The sequence below is a fragment of the Chelmon rostratus genome, chromosome 10 (assembly GCF_017976325.1).
Source record: "Chelmon rostratus isolate fCheRos1 chromosome 10, fCheRos1.pri, whole genome shotgun sequence".
NCBI classification, from domain to species: domain Eukaryota; kingdom Metazoa; phylum Chordata; class Actinopteri; order Chaetodontiformes; family Chaetodontidae; genus Chelmon; species Chelmon rostratus.
In genome coordinates this window covers 18,407,305-18,425,816 of record NC_055667.1, presented here as the reverse complement: position 1 = coordinate 18,425,816, position 18,512 = coordinate 18,407,305, and the positions used below count along the sequence as shown (strand labels likewise).

At 41.9% G+C, this 18,512-nt stretch overlaps 2 protein-coding genes across 5 annotated transcripts; one reads left to right on the top strand and one right to left on the bottom strand.

Moving 5' to 3' along the window:
- The first annotated feature begins 1,055 nt into the window (after positions 1-1,055).
- On the top strand, positions 1,056-12,084 carry csf1b (colony stimulating factor 1b (macrophage)). 3 transcript variants are annotated; one of them, XM_041945029.1, is made up of 9 exons: positions 1,056-1,193; positions 2,570-2,689; positions 2,771-2,833; positions 2,937-3,107; positions 3,222-3,420; positions 3,513-3,649; positions 11,069-11,112; positions 11,209-11,243; positions 11,349-12,084. In XM_041945029.1, the coding sequence occupies exons 1-8, from the start codon at positions 1,152-1,154 to the stop codon at positions 11,240-11,242; spliced, it is 810 nt and encodes a 269-aa protein (XP_041800963.1). In that variant the 5' UTR covers positions 1,056-1,151; the 3' UTR covers position 11,243; positions 11,349-12,084. The 3 variants fall into 3 exon arrangements, with proteins under 3 accessions (XP_041800963.1, XP_041800961.1, XP_041800960.1); XM_041945027.1 differs by having other exon boundaries at positions 11,206-11,243; positions 11,353-12,084; XM_041945026.1 differs by having other exon boundaries at positions 11,206-11,243.
- A 1,144-nt stretch (positions 12,085-13,228) lies between these two features.
- fmodb (fibromodulin b) lies at positions 13,229-18,371 on the bottom strand. Of its 2 annotated transcripts, XM_041945025.1 has the most exons (3): positions 16,546-18,371; positions 15,449-16,342; positions 13,229-14,261 (listed from the first exon to the last, which is right to left on the bottom strand). In XM_041945025.1, exons 2-3 carry the CDS (start codon positions 16,335-16,337, stop codon positions 14,110-14,112), a joined length of 1,041 nt encoding a protein of 346 aa, XP_041800959.1. In that variant the 5' UTR covers positions 16,338-16,342; positions 16,546-18,371; the 3' UTR covers positions 13,229-14,109. The 2 variants fall into 2 exon arrangements, with proteins under 2 accessions (XP_041800959.1, XP_041800958.1); XM_041945024.1 differs by having other exon boundaries at positions 15,449-18,371.
- Positions 18,372-18,512: the final 141 nt, after the last annotated feature.

The following is an 18,512-nucleotide window of genomic DNA, read 5'->3' as shown; positions in this document are numbered from 1 at the left end:
GTTAATCTGGACAGTAGCTACTAACTAGAGCTGTCAGATAAATGTATTGGGAACCAAAGTACACATAAGTATCACAAAATGGAAACATTTAAGCTCAAGTACCTCAAAATCGTACTAATTGAGGTAAATGTATTTAGTCACTTCCCACGAATTCTTTCTAATAAAAACAGTACATTTCACAGTCGAGAGCAGTAAATGAGTCAGATACATGAGTTTACGATGTTAGGTTTACGATTGAAGGAATGTGTTCATAATTCAAAGTGCAGAAATTCACTTCCTTTGTTAATAGATCCCAGGCCAAATGTGTTTTGTTTTTTCTCCCCTCCCTGCTGGAGACTGTTGATCTGTTATGAGAAGAATGCCCCATCAAAAGTAGCTCATTAAGACCTTTATGTGTCTCTCTAATCAAGTCAGGTCTTACAAATAGTAGTAAACACCCGCTGACCCCAGAAAAACTGACTTTTCTTGAATGTATTGTAATGTTTAGAAAAAGACAAAAGCCAGCGCAGAAGAGTTCAGGATTCTTTGACCTCTGCTGACCACAACAGTGATCTTCTCTGTGAACACAGATTGAGTCATATTTTTCTTGCTCACAGCATTTATTCCCCAGAGGCAAACAAGGTTCCATAGATCTGACAAAAAGAATTCATATGTGGACCAGCATTTTAAACACAAGCTGCTTTCAAGGTATAGAGTTTCAATAACAAGAACAGATGTTATCATCGCCAATTTCAGGCTCCTGCAAGCTTTTGCTGTTTTCCCTTTTTTTTTTTTAAATTTCTTAATCACATCCTTTGCCAGACATGCCGAAGAAAACTAAATGATCAAATCCGATCTGAAACTCAAAAACTAATTTAGGAGAACGCATCTGCAGAGACGCAGGGCGCTGCATCTTGTCAAACAGAGGAGAGTTGGGAGGTCTTTAAAAGGGCAGTCTGTCAGCTGCAGCAGCTAGTCTCAGTTTGAACTCACTCTGCAGGAGGAGCACATCAGGCAAAGCACTGACGAGGAGCGCCACATGACGAAGTGTCAGATTTACTCAACGGCAAATTCCTTTCTGTGGAGTGGAAGTGAATATATGAAAAGGATCTCTTTGCTTCAATGTGTGTGACAGTGGAGTCTGGTGTTTTCCATTGTCAAACACGTACCAGATGACCATCCTTGTGTCAACCCTGATTCAGAGCAAAGCTAAGGTAGGTGAGAACTTTTCTGTGATCCCTGCAGAAAAAATCCACCAACAGCAGGAAGGAGGCGAGAGCATGCTATTGTACGCTTGTTTATTGCTTGATTGTTGAGTTTGCTTGACCTGAGTACAGATATCAGACGGAGGAAACGAATCATGTGACAGTTGACATTTGCATCATGTGCTACAAATACCAGTGACATTAATCGTTCTATTAGATTACATTAATTTGATTGTGTGTCATTGTAATTCATCAAGTGGGTTCAAAGTAACAGAGGCTAGAACTACCTTTCAGCTCACATGTAGCATCTTGTTTTACTTATTTCACTTCTTGTAAAGTTCTCCTTGGAGATTAATAAAGTATCTATCTTTCCATCTATCTATGTTCTTCGGTCCTCTCTGTTCGAATGCAGTATATAAGGAACAGACAACAAAGTATGAGAGGAAAACTTCCCATCTCTGGTGGGTTTCAAAGAATTGTCTTAAGACAGCTCAGAAGTCGACTAGGCAACAAATAAATCATGTTTTATTGTTGTTGTTTATTTAATAGTTTGCTGGCATCTGTCTTGACTGCAGTAAAAGCTGCATCCAAATCAAAGGTTGAGACCAGGGGACGGCTAGAAATGAAAACCTTCCAGTGCAGACATTTTGCAGTGTGAAGCAACATATGCTTGTCACCATCTTTTAATCTTTAGTGGAAGGATTAAATCCATCTGGAGGCCATTTTGCTGTTACACTTGCCAAAAGGTGCTTGGTAGCAGGCATCATCAACCACAGGAGGAGTCTGTGCATGCTGCGCTCCCAAGCCAAGCTCCTATGGTAGAGGGCACTATTTGTCTAACTGTCTAACTGTAACTAATCTAATCCCAGAAGAGGTTCGCACACACAGTTAAACATCAGTCACTGGCAGTGCTGCAGTAAAGAGACGCTGTGCGTACCACCAGACTCAACCCGAAACCTGATCCTATGTCAGGACCCGAGTTGAGAAGTGCACGGGTGATGAGGAAATGCGTACTTTATTCAGCACATTGTTAAGTTCGCTTTGAATGGAAAGTAAAGAACTGCTTGGAAGCGTACTGTTAAACTGTTATGGAACATGTAGGAGGAAACTGGTTGGTTTTTTTTGAAATTCTTTATAAGGAAGCCCTCTTATGAAGAAAAGATATTCACAATTTGGGACGTAAAACTGATTCCAAGAGACTGCTTTGTGGAGTGCATTCATACTGACATGGCTGAGGTCAGGATGGCACATTTGCGCTTAATGTTGAAACAGTGCAGAGGGAGCTTTTTAGAGTAGTCTTCATATTTAGCATGTAAATCTTTGAGTGTCAACCCCCCTTCCTCGAGGACTTGAAGGCTGTGAAGATAATTTATTGGTTGTGTCAGTTGCAGGTAAAGTGTCTGTGTGTGCTTATGTTCCTGAGCTTCCCTCTGACTATGACTGAGATCCCTGGTCCATGCAGACACTCCATCACTAGGGAGCACCTGCTGACAGTCAGACATCTGGTAGGTCACGAGGCAGCATTACAAATCATGCATGGGTTGTACTAAATGGCCTTAGCTGACTTCTCCCCGTGTGTTGTGCAGATGGACAACCAATTGAGGAGTGGTTGCTCGATAACGTACACATTCATCGAACGCAGAAGTTTGGTAAGGTAACATTTGTTTTATGGGACTGTTTCCTTTGATCCAAACTTTCCGTGAAGTGCGCCGGGCTTTCTTGTTTATTACCTTGCGCTCTGATTTCCCACAGAGTAAATGCTGCTTTGTAAAAGCTGCTTTACCCTGGATCCTGGAGCTCCTCACCACCCACTTCAAATATAGTCGGGGTTCAGTCAATGATGGCTACGTTCAGTCCCTGAGAGCGCTCATCCTCAACATCTACTCTCAGAAATGTGTGCCTCAGATTAATGAAGAGGTTGAGGTGAGTGCTGAACCTGCGGCCTCTCTCTCGGCACTTATCCATTACATTTCCGAGGAGAGAAATCTGCAACATTTGTGAAAATATTTAAAGTATGATTCTGGGAATGTGCCGCAGGATAAGCCAGAGAGTTTTGAGATGCTCTACAGTGGGTCACCTTCAGAGGCACTGCAGCGAGCTTCAGAGGTGCTGTCTGTTTACTGGGAGCTGGTGACAACGAGCGACGCGCCAGTCGACTGGAGGTGCCAGCACGAATACGCAGACTTCTTTAGCTCTACCACAGAGCTATCTACAGAGTTACCCACGCATTTTACTGGTGGGAATCTCTATCTGCTTATTAGTTTTGTGATGAATTATGCAGCTGTCTGGGGCAACCGGCATCACAGATAATGTGTCTCTTTGCTGCAGACAGTTATGGTCGGAACTCAGTCAAGGCCTCGCACAGACGACCAGTCAGAGATCTGTACAAGCTTGGCTTCATCATTGCCTCTGTCTGCGGAGGACTGCTGTTCATTCTCACTCTCTACTGTCTCATCACACAAAAGGTAGGCTCCTGTTTTGTTAACTCCCAAATCTCATGTGTGCTAATAAAGCCTAGCAATGCATTCCAGTCATATTGCAATAAAGCAGGCCTTGGCAGCGTCTGTCTGCGCTCTCTGGGGCACTCCCTCTTGCAGAAGTACTAGCCCTCCCTCGCTGGTAATTACTGAGCATAACAAAACAAGGTGGAGGCCCAACTTAATGGTGAGAACACACGTGCTTTTTTGCAGCAACGCATGATCAAAAGCCTGCAAATGCATACACGCTCATTTTGCTATTTAAGGGGCTTTGGCGCCATCAGCTAATCTTTCAGATAATGTACTGTTTGGCTCAGAGAGGCGCTTTTCAGGTGGCTGAGCCTCACTATCCACATTTCTCCTTATTCATTATGTATCATATTGTTTATTCATGAGTCATGACCTTGAATAAATTAATCCTGCAGCAACGGCAAAGCTTTTATGCCCCAAACATCAAACAAGACGGTATACGAAGAGCTTAAAGCTAGAGCAGGTGATGTATTTTTCAAGCATTTCATGTTAAGTTTGTTGAAATTCTCTTTACACCTGGACAGCAATCAATAAATGAAATGCTTCATTACGACCACGTTTAGGTGTGTTCGAGACATGAGGTAGTTGGATACGGTCAGTGGTGGCAGTGATGCGCTGCCTTAGCAGCTAACCAAGTGGCACAAATCACACACCCGCAGCAGTGAGCCGAGAGTGTGGAATCGGCTATTCCGGCCGGATAACCGACTCATACTGAAGGGTATGTCTGTAACGGCTGTTTTGCATTCCCACTCGGTGACTCGTCCTCCAGCAGTAGTCGAGCAGTGCACGTTCATGTGTTTTTTTGGTGGGAGTAGCTTTGGAGGGAGGCCTGAAGGGAGGGGAGGGGATTTTTGGGTTGTATATTTGCAAAATCTGGTTTACTCTTGTTGGTTTCTAAACATCACCCACTCCTGCTTTAAAAACCCAATAAAGTTAAGGCCCTGAAACAGCAGCAGCTGCAGATCATTCCTGGAAACGCTTTTTTTTTAGAAAGCAATAATGTGCTAATAGGTAATTTGATGAATAGTAATTTGATGAAAAGGAGCAAAAGCAGAAACATGATATATTATAGTACAAGCTGGCTTGTACTAGCACTGTATGCAGTGTGTGGAATGATTGCTTCTTTTATATAATATCTGTGTGGAAAATCTTACAGGCTAATGAGCTGTAAAGAAAAGCTTGGAATGCTTTTGCATTTGAGAAGAGTATAAACCTTTGGGTGATGGTAGACAAAGCTGCTCTGTGGTTGTGATTACTGTTCGCTGCGCTAAGTTAAATGAGCTAAATTTCATGAATCAGTGTGGAGAAATGCATATTCTTCATCTGACCCAGATATAAATGTAAGCAGGAGAATTGGACAGCCATAGCAAAGTGCTTGGAGACTAACTCTGGTTCTGAGGCCAGAGCTTTGCTCAGTCGGTTGCAGCAGTAATGCTAATGAATTATATGCACGTGATGCATTTGGTAGGTGTGGGAAGTAACTGCACGGACATGCAAACTGCATGCAGAGAGGTGACAGTGCTAAGTCTTGTGCATTTAGCGTTTTCGTGTTTCGTTGAATGGCATGCCGATTTTGATCACATGAAAGACATTGAACGGATTTTAGCTCTCACACTACACCAGAACTGGAGGATTACGACAGTCATGTTCATTCACACAAACACATCGCATCAGAGCACCTTTGGGTGCATGCATGCACTAATAGGACTTTTGCTGGTCGAAAGCTGGTTTCTCAAACACAGGTTCTGATTATGTCATCGATCAGACTTCATTTGAGTTTTTTTAAGCAGGCAGGTGGGGTGAAAATCCTTAGAGCCTTCAGAGAGTTGGTGGTAACTGAAGTAACGTCAAAAAAAGTTCACATTTAGCATCTTTATTGTTCACGTGTGAATAAAATAATCTCTTATGAAGCCTCTCCTGATTTAAATATTCAACCAGGATGACTATCTTTATGATACTCACTCATTCTCATTCCCTCCTCTCCATCCCTCCTCTCCTGCTTCCTCCTATCAGCTGATTAGGGCCATTTTCTCTTTTGCCATTCAGGCAAAAATTCCCAAGGGACCCCTCAAACCAGCATTTATCACCACTATGCTATAAATTAAATGAAAAGAAAAACGTACAAAATGTTTTTTACTTCAAAATCAATATTTTCAGAATCTGAATACGAAGTCGATATAAAAAACGCAGCTCATGGGTCCAGTATTGTGTGAGATAAGCTGCTGACAGTACACACAGACACACATGGCAAAACACGTCATAATAAAAACCAGAACAACAAGACCTAATTTAATAGCTGAAGGATTTTAGCGTTGTAAATAACCCACATCATAAGACCAGTGCTCACCAACACCTGAAATCATAATTTTGCGAGTGCTGCTCACGGGCCCTGACCTGCCTTTGTCCTCCCATCAGAAGTTCACAGGGCGTACGTTTGAACGTGACACTGCGTTAGGAAATGGGGAGGCTCCACAGAGAGGAGGAGAGTACTGCGAGAGGGAAAGTGTCCTCCTGTGACAACACTTCATCTGCTTAGGTGTGATTTAACAGCGGACTGTTTACGATATTTGGTTTATTGCTTTAATAAGTCTGCCGGTCCCACGTCGGTTAGCGGATTTGCTGGCTGAAGTTAATCAAGTGACGAATCTAAATTACAGCATTCAGCTATTTACTGCTTCACTTGCCACTGTCTTGCTTTCAGTTTTCCTCACACTGTTTTTCTTTCTCTTTTTCCTTCATTTCACGCTTTGAGAATGTTGCTCGAAACAGGAAATTCAAGGAATGATACTGGGCCTCCTTAGGTAGGTTTCCTACTGAGATGTTGGACGAGAAGGCCTGGGGCCCCAACTAGTTTCCTGTTCACGCCAATCTTACCTCTCCCCTCTGCTGTATGTGTTGTACAGCGCTTTGATGCATAGATAATTGCAGATGTAAAATAAGGTAAATCTCGCTTGGCTGCAAAACTTTATGGATGTGTTTGCACTGTCATATCATTACTGAGTTGGATCTTGAGAGGGGGCAGAAAACGGTTGCAAGTGATGCATAATGTCTGGTGCTAACAGCGGCCATAATCCAGCTGTTGAAAATTTATCCCTCAGTGCAGTTGAGGAAATGGATACATTTGATTGGGTTCATACCAGGGCAGTTTCCCTTTTTTTATCAGATACATATGTAACAGAGCTCTGTTGAACACTGCAGGGTTTAAATAGGCGTGGGCGCACAAGCTGCTTGTAGACCTTAAAGATGAGGTCTGGGATGAATGTCTACAGAGTTCTAGTAGTTGTATCAATGTCAGATATAGTCTTATACAGTTTAAAACGTCACACAGACTCTATTGTTCCAGGGCAAAGTTACACAGCTTTTTTATACTGAAGCCTCACATGTTTGTCATCAGCATTAGTCTAATCCGTAATTTAACACATTCTTTCTGATCATGCAGTAAACTTTGCGCACACTGGAAAAGCATCTTTCCTAGCTTTTGGGAAGCCTTGGGAACCTGATCTGCTCATAGTTATTTTTGGAGCAAACTGTTGTGCCAACAAGTATTTAAAAAATGGCTTCTTTGTTTGGAATGGTAATTGTAAAAAAAAAAAAGTTCATCTTACGAAAGTGGAAAATGGAAGTTCTTTGCATGTGTGATTTGTGGTTGAGAGAAACTGCAAACACACCACAGTCTGGAGACACTGAGGTTTTATAATGAAAACACAGGAGGTGTGCCCCATAGGATCCATGACCCTGTACTGAAACGTTTTCAGGGTAAAGACAAATCTATTTGAATTTAGTTTGCTGCACTTTTGTACATGTTGGTTGCGATGCTGTATCACATACACATAGATTGATTCTATTATTGAAATTCCGGTCCTAATGTCACAATGGAATATAACATAGGCCACTTTAACGCAGGCAGAGTGGTGTTTTCTCAGTATTGGCGGTGAGACCATCCTTCCAGAGAATGCATGGTTATGCCCCAGAGCGCACTATTCTTTTAAAATGCAGTTTATTCATTTAACTGATGACTGAGGGAGTGAGATACATCCGCTTCCTGTCATGAATTCATCCTGTTGCATGCAGTGTGCAATCTGATTCAGCTTGACAGTAAGTATTGTTTGTTTATCTTTATTTTACTGACTGCAGGCATATAATGCACGCAACAGAGGAGGAGGGATACTGCATGACTGGCAGTGATGGACAAATATTGATGGAGCATAATCGCGGTAGTGCTTGATGAGGTGCACAACTCTCTTCTTGTGCAATGATCCTCTGAGCTTGCTGGCCATGCTTTCACCTCTGGCTTTTGTCTATGTACCTGCTCACTCTGCTTCCTGTCTCGCCTGCTTTTTGCCACAGTGTGCGGGTAAATGTTGGCCTGACAACAGCCCCTTGAGGGGTAAGCGCTAAGTGCTGAACTCTGTGACTTAAATTAACATCATCTGTGTCAGAGAATGTTTGTCTACAAGAGGATGCAAGGTCTTAAAATGCTTTATGAGGAAGTCAACATTCTGTGAATATTTTGTTTGAAAACCACAGAATGTGCTCCTGTATTTATCTTTCACCATGAAGCCTGGATTAGCAAAACATGATTAACTGCCATGCTATACCAATAATAGGCTACTTCTTCTGCTTTCGGCTGTGCTCTTCTTCTTCACTTGTTCGTTCTATCTCAATGGCAAACCATGCCCCACCCAACCCAGCATGGAAATCAGATATTTTTTTTGATAAACCACATAGCTTTTTACCCCGGATGCCCTTACTGCCTCAACCCTTCCCATTTATCAGGGCTTGGGACCAGCAGCTAGGAGTGCTGCTCATCCCCAGTGGCTGCGAGCAACCCAGGGTTCAGTGTCCCAGTGATATGTGACATGTGGACAGAGGCCGACCCCCTCTACATCCTGAGCTAACGTGACGTGCTAGATGGTTTGTTACACGGGAGTCGTACATGGAAAGTTTGGGAAAGGGCAGGAAGTTTAAAACAATACTTGGCCAGGTGATTGGATGAACCATCTATGTATCACCATCTATCACGCGTGATTGCTTAAAGTAATAATTGTATAAAAAGATGGATCACGTGACATCTCGAGGGCCCCCTGGTGGCTGGCTGGAGTACAGGTCATAAACCCGAACCCAGCCCCTCCGAGCTAGATAATTTCTGTCATTTTAGGTCATTCTTATTACACTACTGTATGTTCAAGTGTTCATTTTTCTGATAAATTTGGTATTAATTAGAAAACTGTTGCTATTAAAAGTAGCATCAAGATTGACAGCTAACCCTAACCTGTGATTGAGTCAAACAGGGGTATGGCCTCGATACTGCAGCTCCATCCTCCAATCAATGCTGCGCACTCTCCTTATGACATCACCTGCACAGGAGTTTTGCTATATTTTTGCTTCATTTTTGTCCAGATGGGGAAAGAGACTTGTCATCCTTCTTCAGCAGAATAATAATGGGTGCAGCAAACCATTCTCCAGCTCTGACACAGTGCTGTGGAGACAGAGTCTGTCATAACAAACTGCGCCCTGTGAGACTTCCCAGCTACTGAATGGAGGGCTGCCAACTTCTCAGTTTAGTTTGGAGTGAGATTTGGATTCGGCGAGGTTGGGGCATGTTATTGGGGGGGAGTGGTCTGATGCTGAAAAATGGGACCCTCAGGAGAACCTCGAGCATCAAACAGTAACACTGTATGAAAAGTAAATATTGCTCTTAAATATTTCTTTACAGAACAGTTCTTAGCAGAACAACAGTGTTTGGTTAGTACTTACTTTCACACATATTTACTTTGTAACCCTTCATCTCTGAATGAAGCTGTCAATACATATCAGCCGTGATTATAAAGTGATATGTAAGAGCGAGGATAAATACACATACATAACGATGCTTTGATTTTCACGTTTGTAGTGGGCTACTCACCTCCAGGGGCGAGCGTCACATTATTAGTGAGCCTGCTGAATCTAACCTCACCCATCTTAATCTTGCTAAAAGTTGTATTTTCGTAAACATTTCAGTTTGTTGGAGATGTGGAATTTAAGCAAAGTGTGCACCTCGGTCAGCTAAAGCCACACAAACTGTGTGTTTTGGGTTCTGGAAAAAAAGCCTGATGTTCAGACTTTGTTTTGTGTGCACAGAAACCCTTTTTTAATGCATAATGATTTTTCATGAGTGGCTTTGAAGCCTCCTCTTACTTGGCGTGAGATTTGTTCAGGCGTGTTGGCAGCCCTGTTTAATGTTAACCAAAAAAGTAAAATCGCATTAATGATTTTGCATTATACTAAACTAAACACCTCTTACTGGGAATCATGAGAACATGAGACACAGTGTCCCCATAACTATAATAACTCTCTCCTGCCTGTGAGAGGTGAGGGAGCGATGCTGCAGCCAGAAGAGCCACTGATTGCAACTACTAAGCTAAAGCATGCATGGGGATAAATTACACTATAATACATTTGTGTACATTACCCTCTCACCCTCATTTTCCCTCTGATGGTCTGAATAACTCGCTGCTGCATGATGCTGCTGTTGTGCTGTGCTGCTGTGTTGTCTGTCCCACAGACTGCATCTTTTACTCCTGCAACGTTATCAGTTATGAATTTGTTTATCACTGTGTGAGGAAATAGTCGCGATGTGAGAGCATGTGAAAAGTGTCAATTGCATGAGTCTCATGATCAATGCGTGAGAGTTGGCAGCCCTGATCCTGGATTTAAGTGCATCCAGGATCACGGCTGTGCTGATATAACTACGTTGGATGCAAGCCTGCAACTGAATGAAGTTCCAAACACGAACCTAACATGCGGCTCTTTATAGAACACGGAGCCAAACAAACCATCTCTTTCAAAAGACCTCCAATTCCCATCACTGCTGCAGAGTTTCCCTGCAGCAGGAAGCATTCTGACACGAAATCACAAAATTTAACACTGAAAATACAAAAGACTTCAAAAAGACATGATTCATTTCTTGAAACTGACCTGTGACCCTCCATGGGTCACCACCGACCAGGACCTATCTTTGTCTGCAGGGGAGAGACAATATAATGTAAACATATCATTGCCAAGGACTGCGAAACACCCACCCTGCTGTACATCTGCAAGCTGGCTGTAAAAGATGTTTTAATTTACTCAGTCAAGGGGAATTGAACGCTGTGGTGCTGTGTGGAATAACAGCAGTAAGACAGGATTGCATAATAACCTCTCATGGTGGACACGATATTGAATCACCTGTAAAGATATTTTTGCTTCTTCCAGCATTACCTTCTACTGCCCTGTCAATTTGTGTGCTCAGTATGTCCAGAAATCCTGATGTATTGAGGTGTATGAGGTGTGTGTAACTGTATGTAAGCATATATAGTTGTGTGGTTTTATTTCATGATTTATTTCTCTCCAAAACAGAAAACTCATAATCCTCACAGATCAAGATCATATACAAACTCAAGGTAAGAACTTAGTGAACTATAAATCTGAAATATGAATCATGAAGTATATGAATGATGTTGACTTAATTCCTACCTTTGTCAAATGGAATTAAGCAGAGACCTGCAGGACATAGAGATGGAGTCACAATAATGTGAGTATCCTTCTGACCTCTTTAGTTTAAAGCAGTTATACAGCTGAAGCTGGAACGGATTAAATGTCTCATACACAGCTGAATGTGTGCTTTCTTTCTCCTCAGACAGTAAAGACCACATCACTGCAGCTGCAGACGAAGCACTCGAGAAGCTGTACATTTTATCCACCGTGAACATGTTTGCATATCAGTATTGTGTGTGTAATGTATCACAGTCACCTATTTAATCAGAAGCTTCGCTTTGACTGAGCGCAAAGATGGACCTTATCTGGAATAATATGCTATGTATATGATGTTTATGCGTTATCTATTGCAGATATTTACTTTTCAAGTTCACAAAAAAAGTTTTATTTTTACACTAGTTATGTGTGTGGAATAATGTGTCTCCACTTGCTACCACTTAACCAACTGTTGTAATGTTGTTTGCGAAACGCAAGTTATTTATTTGTTTGACTTCATTCAATCTCTGTATAGATAATAAAAATCCCATCAATACCAAATCCAAAATATAATGTTCTCCAGCTGTCCAGCTAACAGTGCACTTACACTGTCCGTGAATCCAGTGGAACCACATCTAAAGGCCAGGTAGTTACCATCTAAAATAATTTAGGCCACTTTACAGCCTACATTCTGTTTGACTGAACACTTTATGGGGAGTCAATAAACCTTGCCCAACAGCCATTCCCACCTCTTTGGAAAGGATTATTTTACAGTGCAGATCAATACACAGTCTACATGCAGCCAACGTTTAAATGTTTTGTCCAAATATTTGTAGATTTGTATTTGTTCTGCTTTATTTGCGAGTCATATGAATAGTTTCAACATGTTCTTCTGGAGAATATTCTGGTCACACACACACTGAGCTGTTATTACTGGCAGAGAGAAAATTATTCAAATTGATTCACAAGACTCGTTGTCTCTGATTTGGTGGGAACAATATGCTACTACAGTTTACTCATATGCTTTCGTGACAGTTCCTCATTACTGCACAGCAGTGGCAAATATCAGGATAAAACTAAGAGAGGAGAGAGAGAGGGCAGGGTGTTCCTTAATGTTGTCCTGACCTTTGCCCATGTTTACTCAGTCATTTGTAGTTTTGCCTAATAATTCAGAATAATAAATTGCATAATGTCTGACTTTGAGAACTACTGCTCACAAAGTGAAACATTTGTGTGTGTGTGTGTGTCTCGGAGAAGACCACAACAGTAAATCCTGTCAAAAGATTCCCACATTGTGTGCATGTGTGCTGGCCTCTTACTTGTTTTTTAAGTGTCAGTATATGAAGCGGACGGGTAAAGACAAAGCCTCTGCAGAGCCAAACGAGGCCAGCAATATCACATGATCCATACCACTTAACTTCCCATGCTACTGCTTATCACTGTGCAAACCACTGTTACGCTGGAAGTCATCCATTCTTTGTCCCAAGACACTGCTCCATTACAAAACAAGAAAAGTATTCCTATAATTCAATTCCGTGCCTTTCTGTAGAGGATTGAAGGCAGCTGTGGGAGATGAAAAGGCAAGATGTCTTCAACAACAAATATGTGGGAACTGCTGAAGACCAGTCAGAATTGTTAAGAAAGCAGCCGCCCTTTTTCCCCTCTCCCAAACTCTCTGCCTCTTTTACCATCACATGATTTTTGCTGCCGCTAAAAATACATCGTCAACATTTAAGGGGACAAATAACTCTAAAAACAAAAAAGTGGTGGATACCTGGTTAAAAGATTCACAAAGATTCACTTTGAACAGTGACTGATTTACAGCTTTCCAGCTGCATGGAAACAACCTGCTTTAAATCCTGACATTGACAATTGGACTTCACTTGTCTCTCAAGCACACATTGGTATATAATCTGTAGTAAAACACACTTTGGCTCTTGAATTACAGTCTTTTAAAGCATAAACACCTTCATGGCCAGATGTGGAAGGCAAAGACGTTTTTTCACGCACTTCTTTCAGACTAGTGGAAAGAAAACATCCAAAATGCACATTTAGTTGTTGTTTAGTTCATATTTCTGTTCTGGACATGTACACAAGTCAGTGATTGTTCAATAAAATAATGCCTCATTTGCATATTTAAACATAAAATGTAAATTTAAACATATAATACATAAAAATAACTGTTTAAATGCAAGCAATGAACTGGGGAAGTTTCATGGTGATTAATTCATGCACCTGTAGTCTCTTGCCCCAAACACCGCTACTGAAATTAGGTTAGGTGCAGTTATATCAGTCTTGAATCCAATATATGATTTTCCTTGCATAATTCAGAGGCTTATTTGAGGAGGAATACGTGTTTCTCCTCCATCATAATGACAAACACTTTAAAACGTTGCAATGGTGATGGCAAATTTATGAGCAATCTTTAAAGTAAAAGTATTCTATAGATATTTATTCAAACCAGCCGGCAGTAAATTTATGACTGAACACACATCACTTGTGTTGCCAGAAGTTAATGAAATCACTGCTGCTCCACTGTTTTGTCACCTCGTGCCACATGGTGGAGGCAAAGTTCCAAATTGGGTCTCACGCTGATGATTGGCACTAATATACTAACTCAGTTGTCTTAGGTTGTCATCCGCTCCAACTTAAGTATATTTAAGACTATTAGATTTGCTAGAATACCTGTTAATCAAATCAATTTGCTGAAAACACGTTAGTCATTAGGCCTTTTCTCATCGGCCTTATCCATATGTTTGTCATCTGGATACATGATTATACAACAGTGGTATTTCCTGTTGACTAATATTGGAACTGTTTAATCATTTGCAATAATAATAGCAGCTTTAATAACGGGTCGGAGGTGTTGCAGATGGAGCAAAGCTCTGCATGAGTGGAGACAAATCAGCCAGACATATCAGGAAGCGCTACACATCAATAAAGGCCACATGTCGCAAACAGTAGGCAGCTTCAGCAGGAATGTCTTTGGCTCTGATCTCATTGGCGTCCAAACGCAGCATTCTTAGCTTGGAGAAGTTCGTCATGTCGATTGTGCTGCAGAAGCTGCTCAAGGAGAACTCTAAAAGACACAAGAGGAAGGAAATATGAGGGTAGGTGATTGCTGCTGCGTGCTCCTGCTCCGGACTCTGGCTGTGCGAGAAGGCAAGAGTCGCTTCTTACCTTTCTATATTACAGCTATACTTTAAGTCAGTGTAACAATATCACATCATTTAAAAATGGTCTCCCCTCGTTTGATTACACCCACTCTGGACTGTTACTTTTCTGGACTTTTCATTGTTTGAATTATTCCAAGCTTTGTTTTTACTGGGTTTTTATTGCTTGTATAGAGCTTGTTTGGTGTATGAGCTTTTACGGGAGAAAGTGTTGACTTCGGAGGAAGGGCATCATTTTAAAGACTGATTCACACACGGTCTGAAAATCCTGCTTTGGAGCTTATGGAGTGGTGGAAAACTGCGTGCTCGGTCACCACCCCGAAAGTGATGTGCAATGTTATGTCACTGTTGTGGCCGTGGCCAAAAGTGCAATAAATCCAAGTTTAAGAGACACAGAGATGACAGGAAGAACAGAGAGGGAACTGAACTGTCAAATGCAGTCAGGAGCTGGATGATAGAGGACTTTCAAATACACTTAAATGGTGCCATGAACTTTACTTTAGTTGAAATATCACAGTGCATTAAGTGGCTGAGGGAAGGGCGTGTTGAACTCACTAAAGTGCGTCAGTATCATTGTAATATCAACACACAATAAATCAAGTCTTCTAACCATTAAACTTCCTTCAAGTTAACTCTATCGTCGAATACAGATCAGTTTACCAAATCCATTAGATTATGCTGGGAGGGTCAGCGCTCTAAACTTTCCACCCACTTTTGTGCCATTAAAGATTTGTTTCGTTTATTGCTCTGTTCGTAGCTGAGTGAGCGGCGGAGCAAGCGTCCCGCTGCGCCAACAAATCCAATTATGAAAGTTATGTAGCGCCTCCTTTTTATGATTTTACATGAGGTAAAAGCTCAGCATTGTAATCATGGCTGAAGGGTCCATGTGCAGGATGGCAATAATCAAAACTGTTTACACAGTTTAAGACTGGCTTCAGGACAAAAAAATAATCATCATAAGAGAATTGAGTGTTTATAATCACAATACAGTCCTGAGTGAGTTTTATATTTCCAATGGGACTTTGAAGTTCTTTACTTCTATATTACATGACTATAGCACCAAAAATTTGAAACAACAGAGATGTGTCCATACCTTTGATCTTATTGGCTTGTAAATAAAGGTTCTCCAGGTCCCTACTGACAACAGGGATTTTCTCCAGTTTATTGAAAGAAAGGTCAAGCTCAACCAGCGTGCTGATATTAAAGACATTGGGGGGAAGTCCTTTGTCTGTCAGCTTGTTATGAGCCAACCGGACAAACTGCAGTTTGGGGTACATGGTTAGAAAGCCCGTCGGCACACTCTCTATGCTATTAAACTCCAAGTAGAGCTGCTGCAGCCTCTCAGGAAGGCTGTTAGGGATTTTTCTCAGCCTGTTTTTCCTCATGTCCAGCAGGGTCAGAGACTTCAGTCCGTTGAACACACCTCCAACGTCCTCTATGACATTTGCTTGGAGCTGGAGGGTGGTGAGGTTGGACATCCCCTCCAAAGAGCTGGAGAGGAGTTTTGAGATCTTATTGTGGCCGAGCCGCAGGTTCGTGATGGACTTTGGCAAGTTGGGAGGAACACGTGTAAGCTCATTGTGATCCAAGAAGAGCTGGTCCAGGTTCTTGAGCTTGCTGAATACGTTCTTGCCGATCTTGTCCGAGTTGAGCTGGTTGTGAAACAGTACAATCCAGATCAAGTTAGTAGCGTTGTCAAACACCCCGTCCTGAATGCCTGTGATCTGGTTCCGCTGCAGGTAGACGTACTTAATATGTGAGGGGACGTAGGGGATGTGCTGAAGGTTGCGGCTGTGACAGTACATTGCTGTGGGGTAGGCTGAAGGGCAGTCGCACTCCAGAGGGCAGTCCACGGCCTCAGCCTGCCAGCCGACATGCCTCCGCCGCCCTCGCAGATGGGACAACCACTGGAACTGGCTGTAATGCTGGCTGGTGCTCAAATCCACCAGTCCCATTATGAGGAGGAGTGCCACTGTCTGCATGATCACTGACGGAGAAGCCAGGAAGAAAAACATGTCACTAAAAGTTGATATGAAGTTCAATGTAGGATGCTAATAACTCAAATCTTTCATACACTGATAAGATGAAATGTTGGCAGCTAACTCTGAATTATGCTGGTTCAGTAATATAAGACAGATCTAATTCTCTCTGCTCCACTTTCCAAAGGTACAGTATGTACAGTATACCTACCGGTTAGTTGATCAGAGCCGATGCCTCCTCCCTTGCTCACATCGGCTGTCTTTCTCAGTCTGAGTGGAGTATGTCGTTGGTAGAGTAAATACTATCCCACCCCCTCTATACAGCTGCCGCCCCCGCCACCAAGTCTCATTAGAACGCATACATTTTTCCGCTTACATGTAGAACCTGTACTATAACGAATCACCTCCGGCCATGTGAATATCAATCCCATCTGTGAACTGGCACAGACATCTGCTTTTTAACAACCATGTTTTCCCTTACTGTGACATGCCTTATCATTAGCACTGCCACGCAAAACTTGGCTTGTGGTTTACTGTTGTGGAGTGGAGGTGATGGAGAGGGTGGTGGGAGTTATGCTACAGAATATTTAACAAGCAGACTAGACGCTGTAATTGGGGATTTGCTTCGTCTCAAATAAAATGATGCAGCTTCATCAAAGTTTAAAATCTGACTCTTAAGTGGCAGCATGCTTCTGCCTGTCACGCTGTATGTTTCAGCATATACAAACTATGACAAACCCTGTTATTTGTCCGCTGCTTAAACATGCTTTCTCTGTTGCTGTCTGCGTCAGGTACTCACTACTTTTGTCAATTACAGTGTTCAAACTGTGGAGAAAGTCAACATATGCTTTTGCGCTGGCGCCTGCAGATAGAAGACCACCATTATCACCCTGCAGGTTGTCTTCAGAATGGTCCTCACCATTCATGTCCTCCTTTAGAGCAGGAAAACTGTTTGGGGATTATGTTTTTGTTTTTTTTACCCCTGATCTGCGTCCGGCGTGCCTTTGAGGAGGAAAAAGACAAAATTCGAAAATGGAAGTTGTTCCCCAAATAATAGACCTTAATCACCAAACAACTGCATCCCGTTAGAGAGGAAAGGGAACCTGAGGATACACAGATGGATCTCTTTAGCACAAAGGACTTGGCAAATTTTTAGTGACAACACATCTGTTGTTAAAAAACAGCCTTTAGTCTGGAACTAAAACATAATAAGTGACAGTAAATACTATTTTTTCCAAGTAGCGACACATTATCCTGTTTAAGAAGCAATACCTTTCATTCTGTTAGAACCATGCTGTCAACATCTTACAAATCCTTCCTCCAAATTCAGCCAAAGTAGCAGTAATCAGCGAAAGAAATTTTAAAATTTCCAGCAAAGCAATGTTGCTCGAAAACTTGTTGATCAATTATATTCAGTTGTGATCAAACAGCATCCAAATTTTCAGACAGTCTGGAACAGACATCAATATTCATATCTGGCAAGACAGCTTTGTTTTCTCTGTGTGTGTGCGTGTGTGTGCCTGAATGCGCCACAAAGAAAGTCTGAATTACAACAGGATGCAAAAGTTGAGAATATTATCTTGTAATTAAAACATCATGTTTAATCCAAAACATTCTGTGTGGGCCTCATTTATTCAAGGATCCAACAACAGCCTGAAAGCCTAAAAGGCTAAACGGTCCCAATTACATTACGGCAAAGAAAAAACGTTCGGCCTGGAGTCCATCTGCTGTTGTGAGCTGCACCATAAGGTAAAGCCAAAACAAATTTTTGACGTGAATGAATTTCACTAAAAACTACAGATGGGCTGATCTGTACTGAAAAAACATGCTAATTTAGAAAGCATTTTGTGCTTGAGAATTCTTTAAAATGAGAATATGATGTGCATGCATCCAATCTAAAGGAGTATTCTGGTGCTTCACATCATTTAGCTGATTATGAGGCCACAGGTCATTTCCCATACCAGGTTTTTTGATGGGGAACAGCACATTTAGTTGGTTCTAGATATTTCTTGACAAACCAATTTGGCAGACATTTATGTTTGCTGTGTCAAAATGTCTACTTTTCACGTTCTGCAAACACATTCTGTCACTTCCATGGCAAACACACTTGTGATGGAGGAAAGAGATCTGTGTGACAATTGCAGTGGTGCCGATGGCAAAGTGAAGGGCTTTTATCCA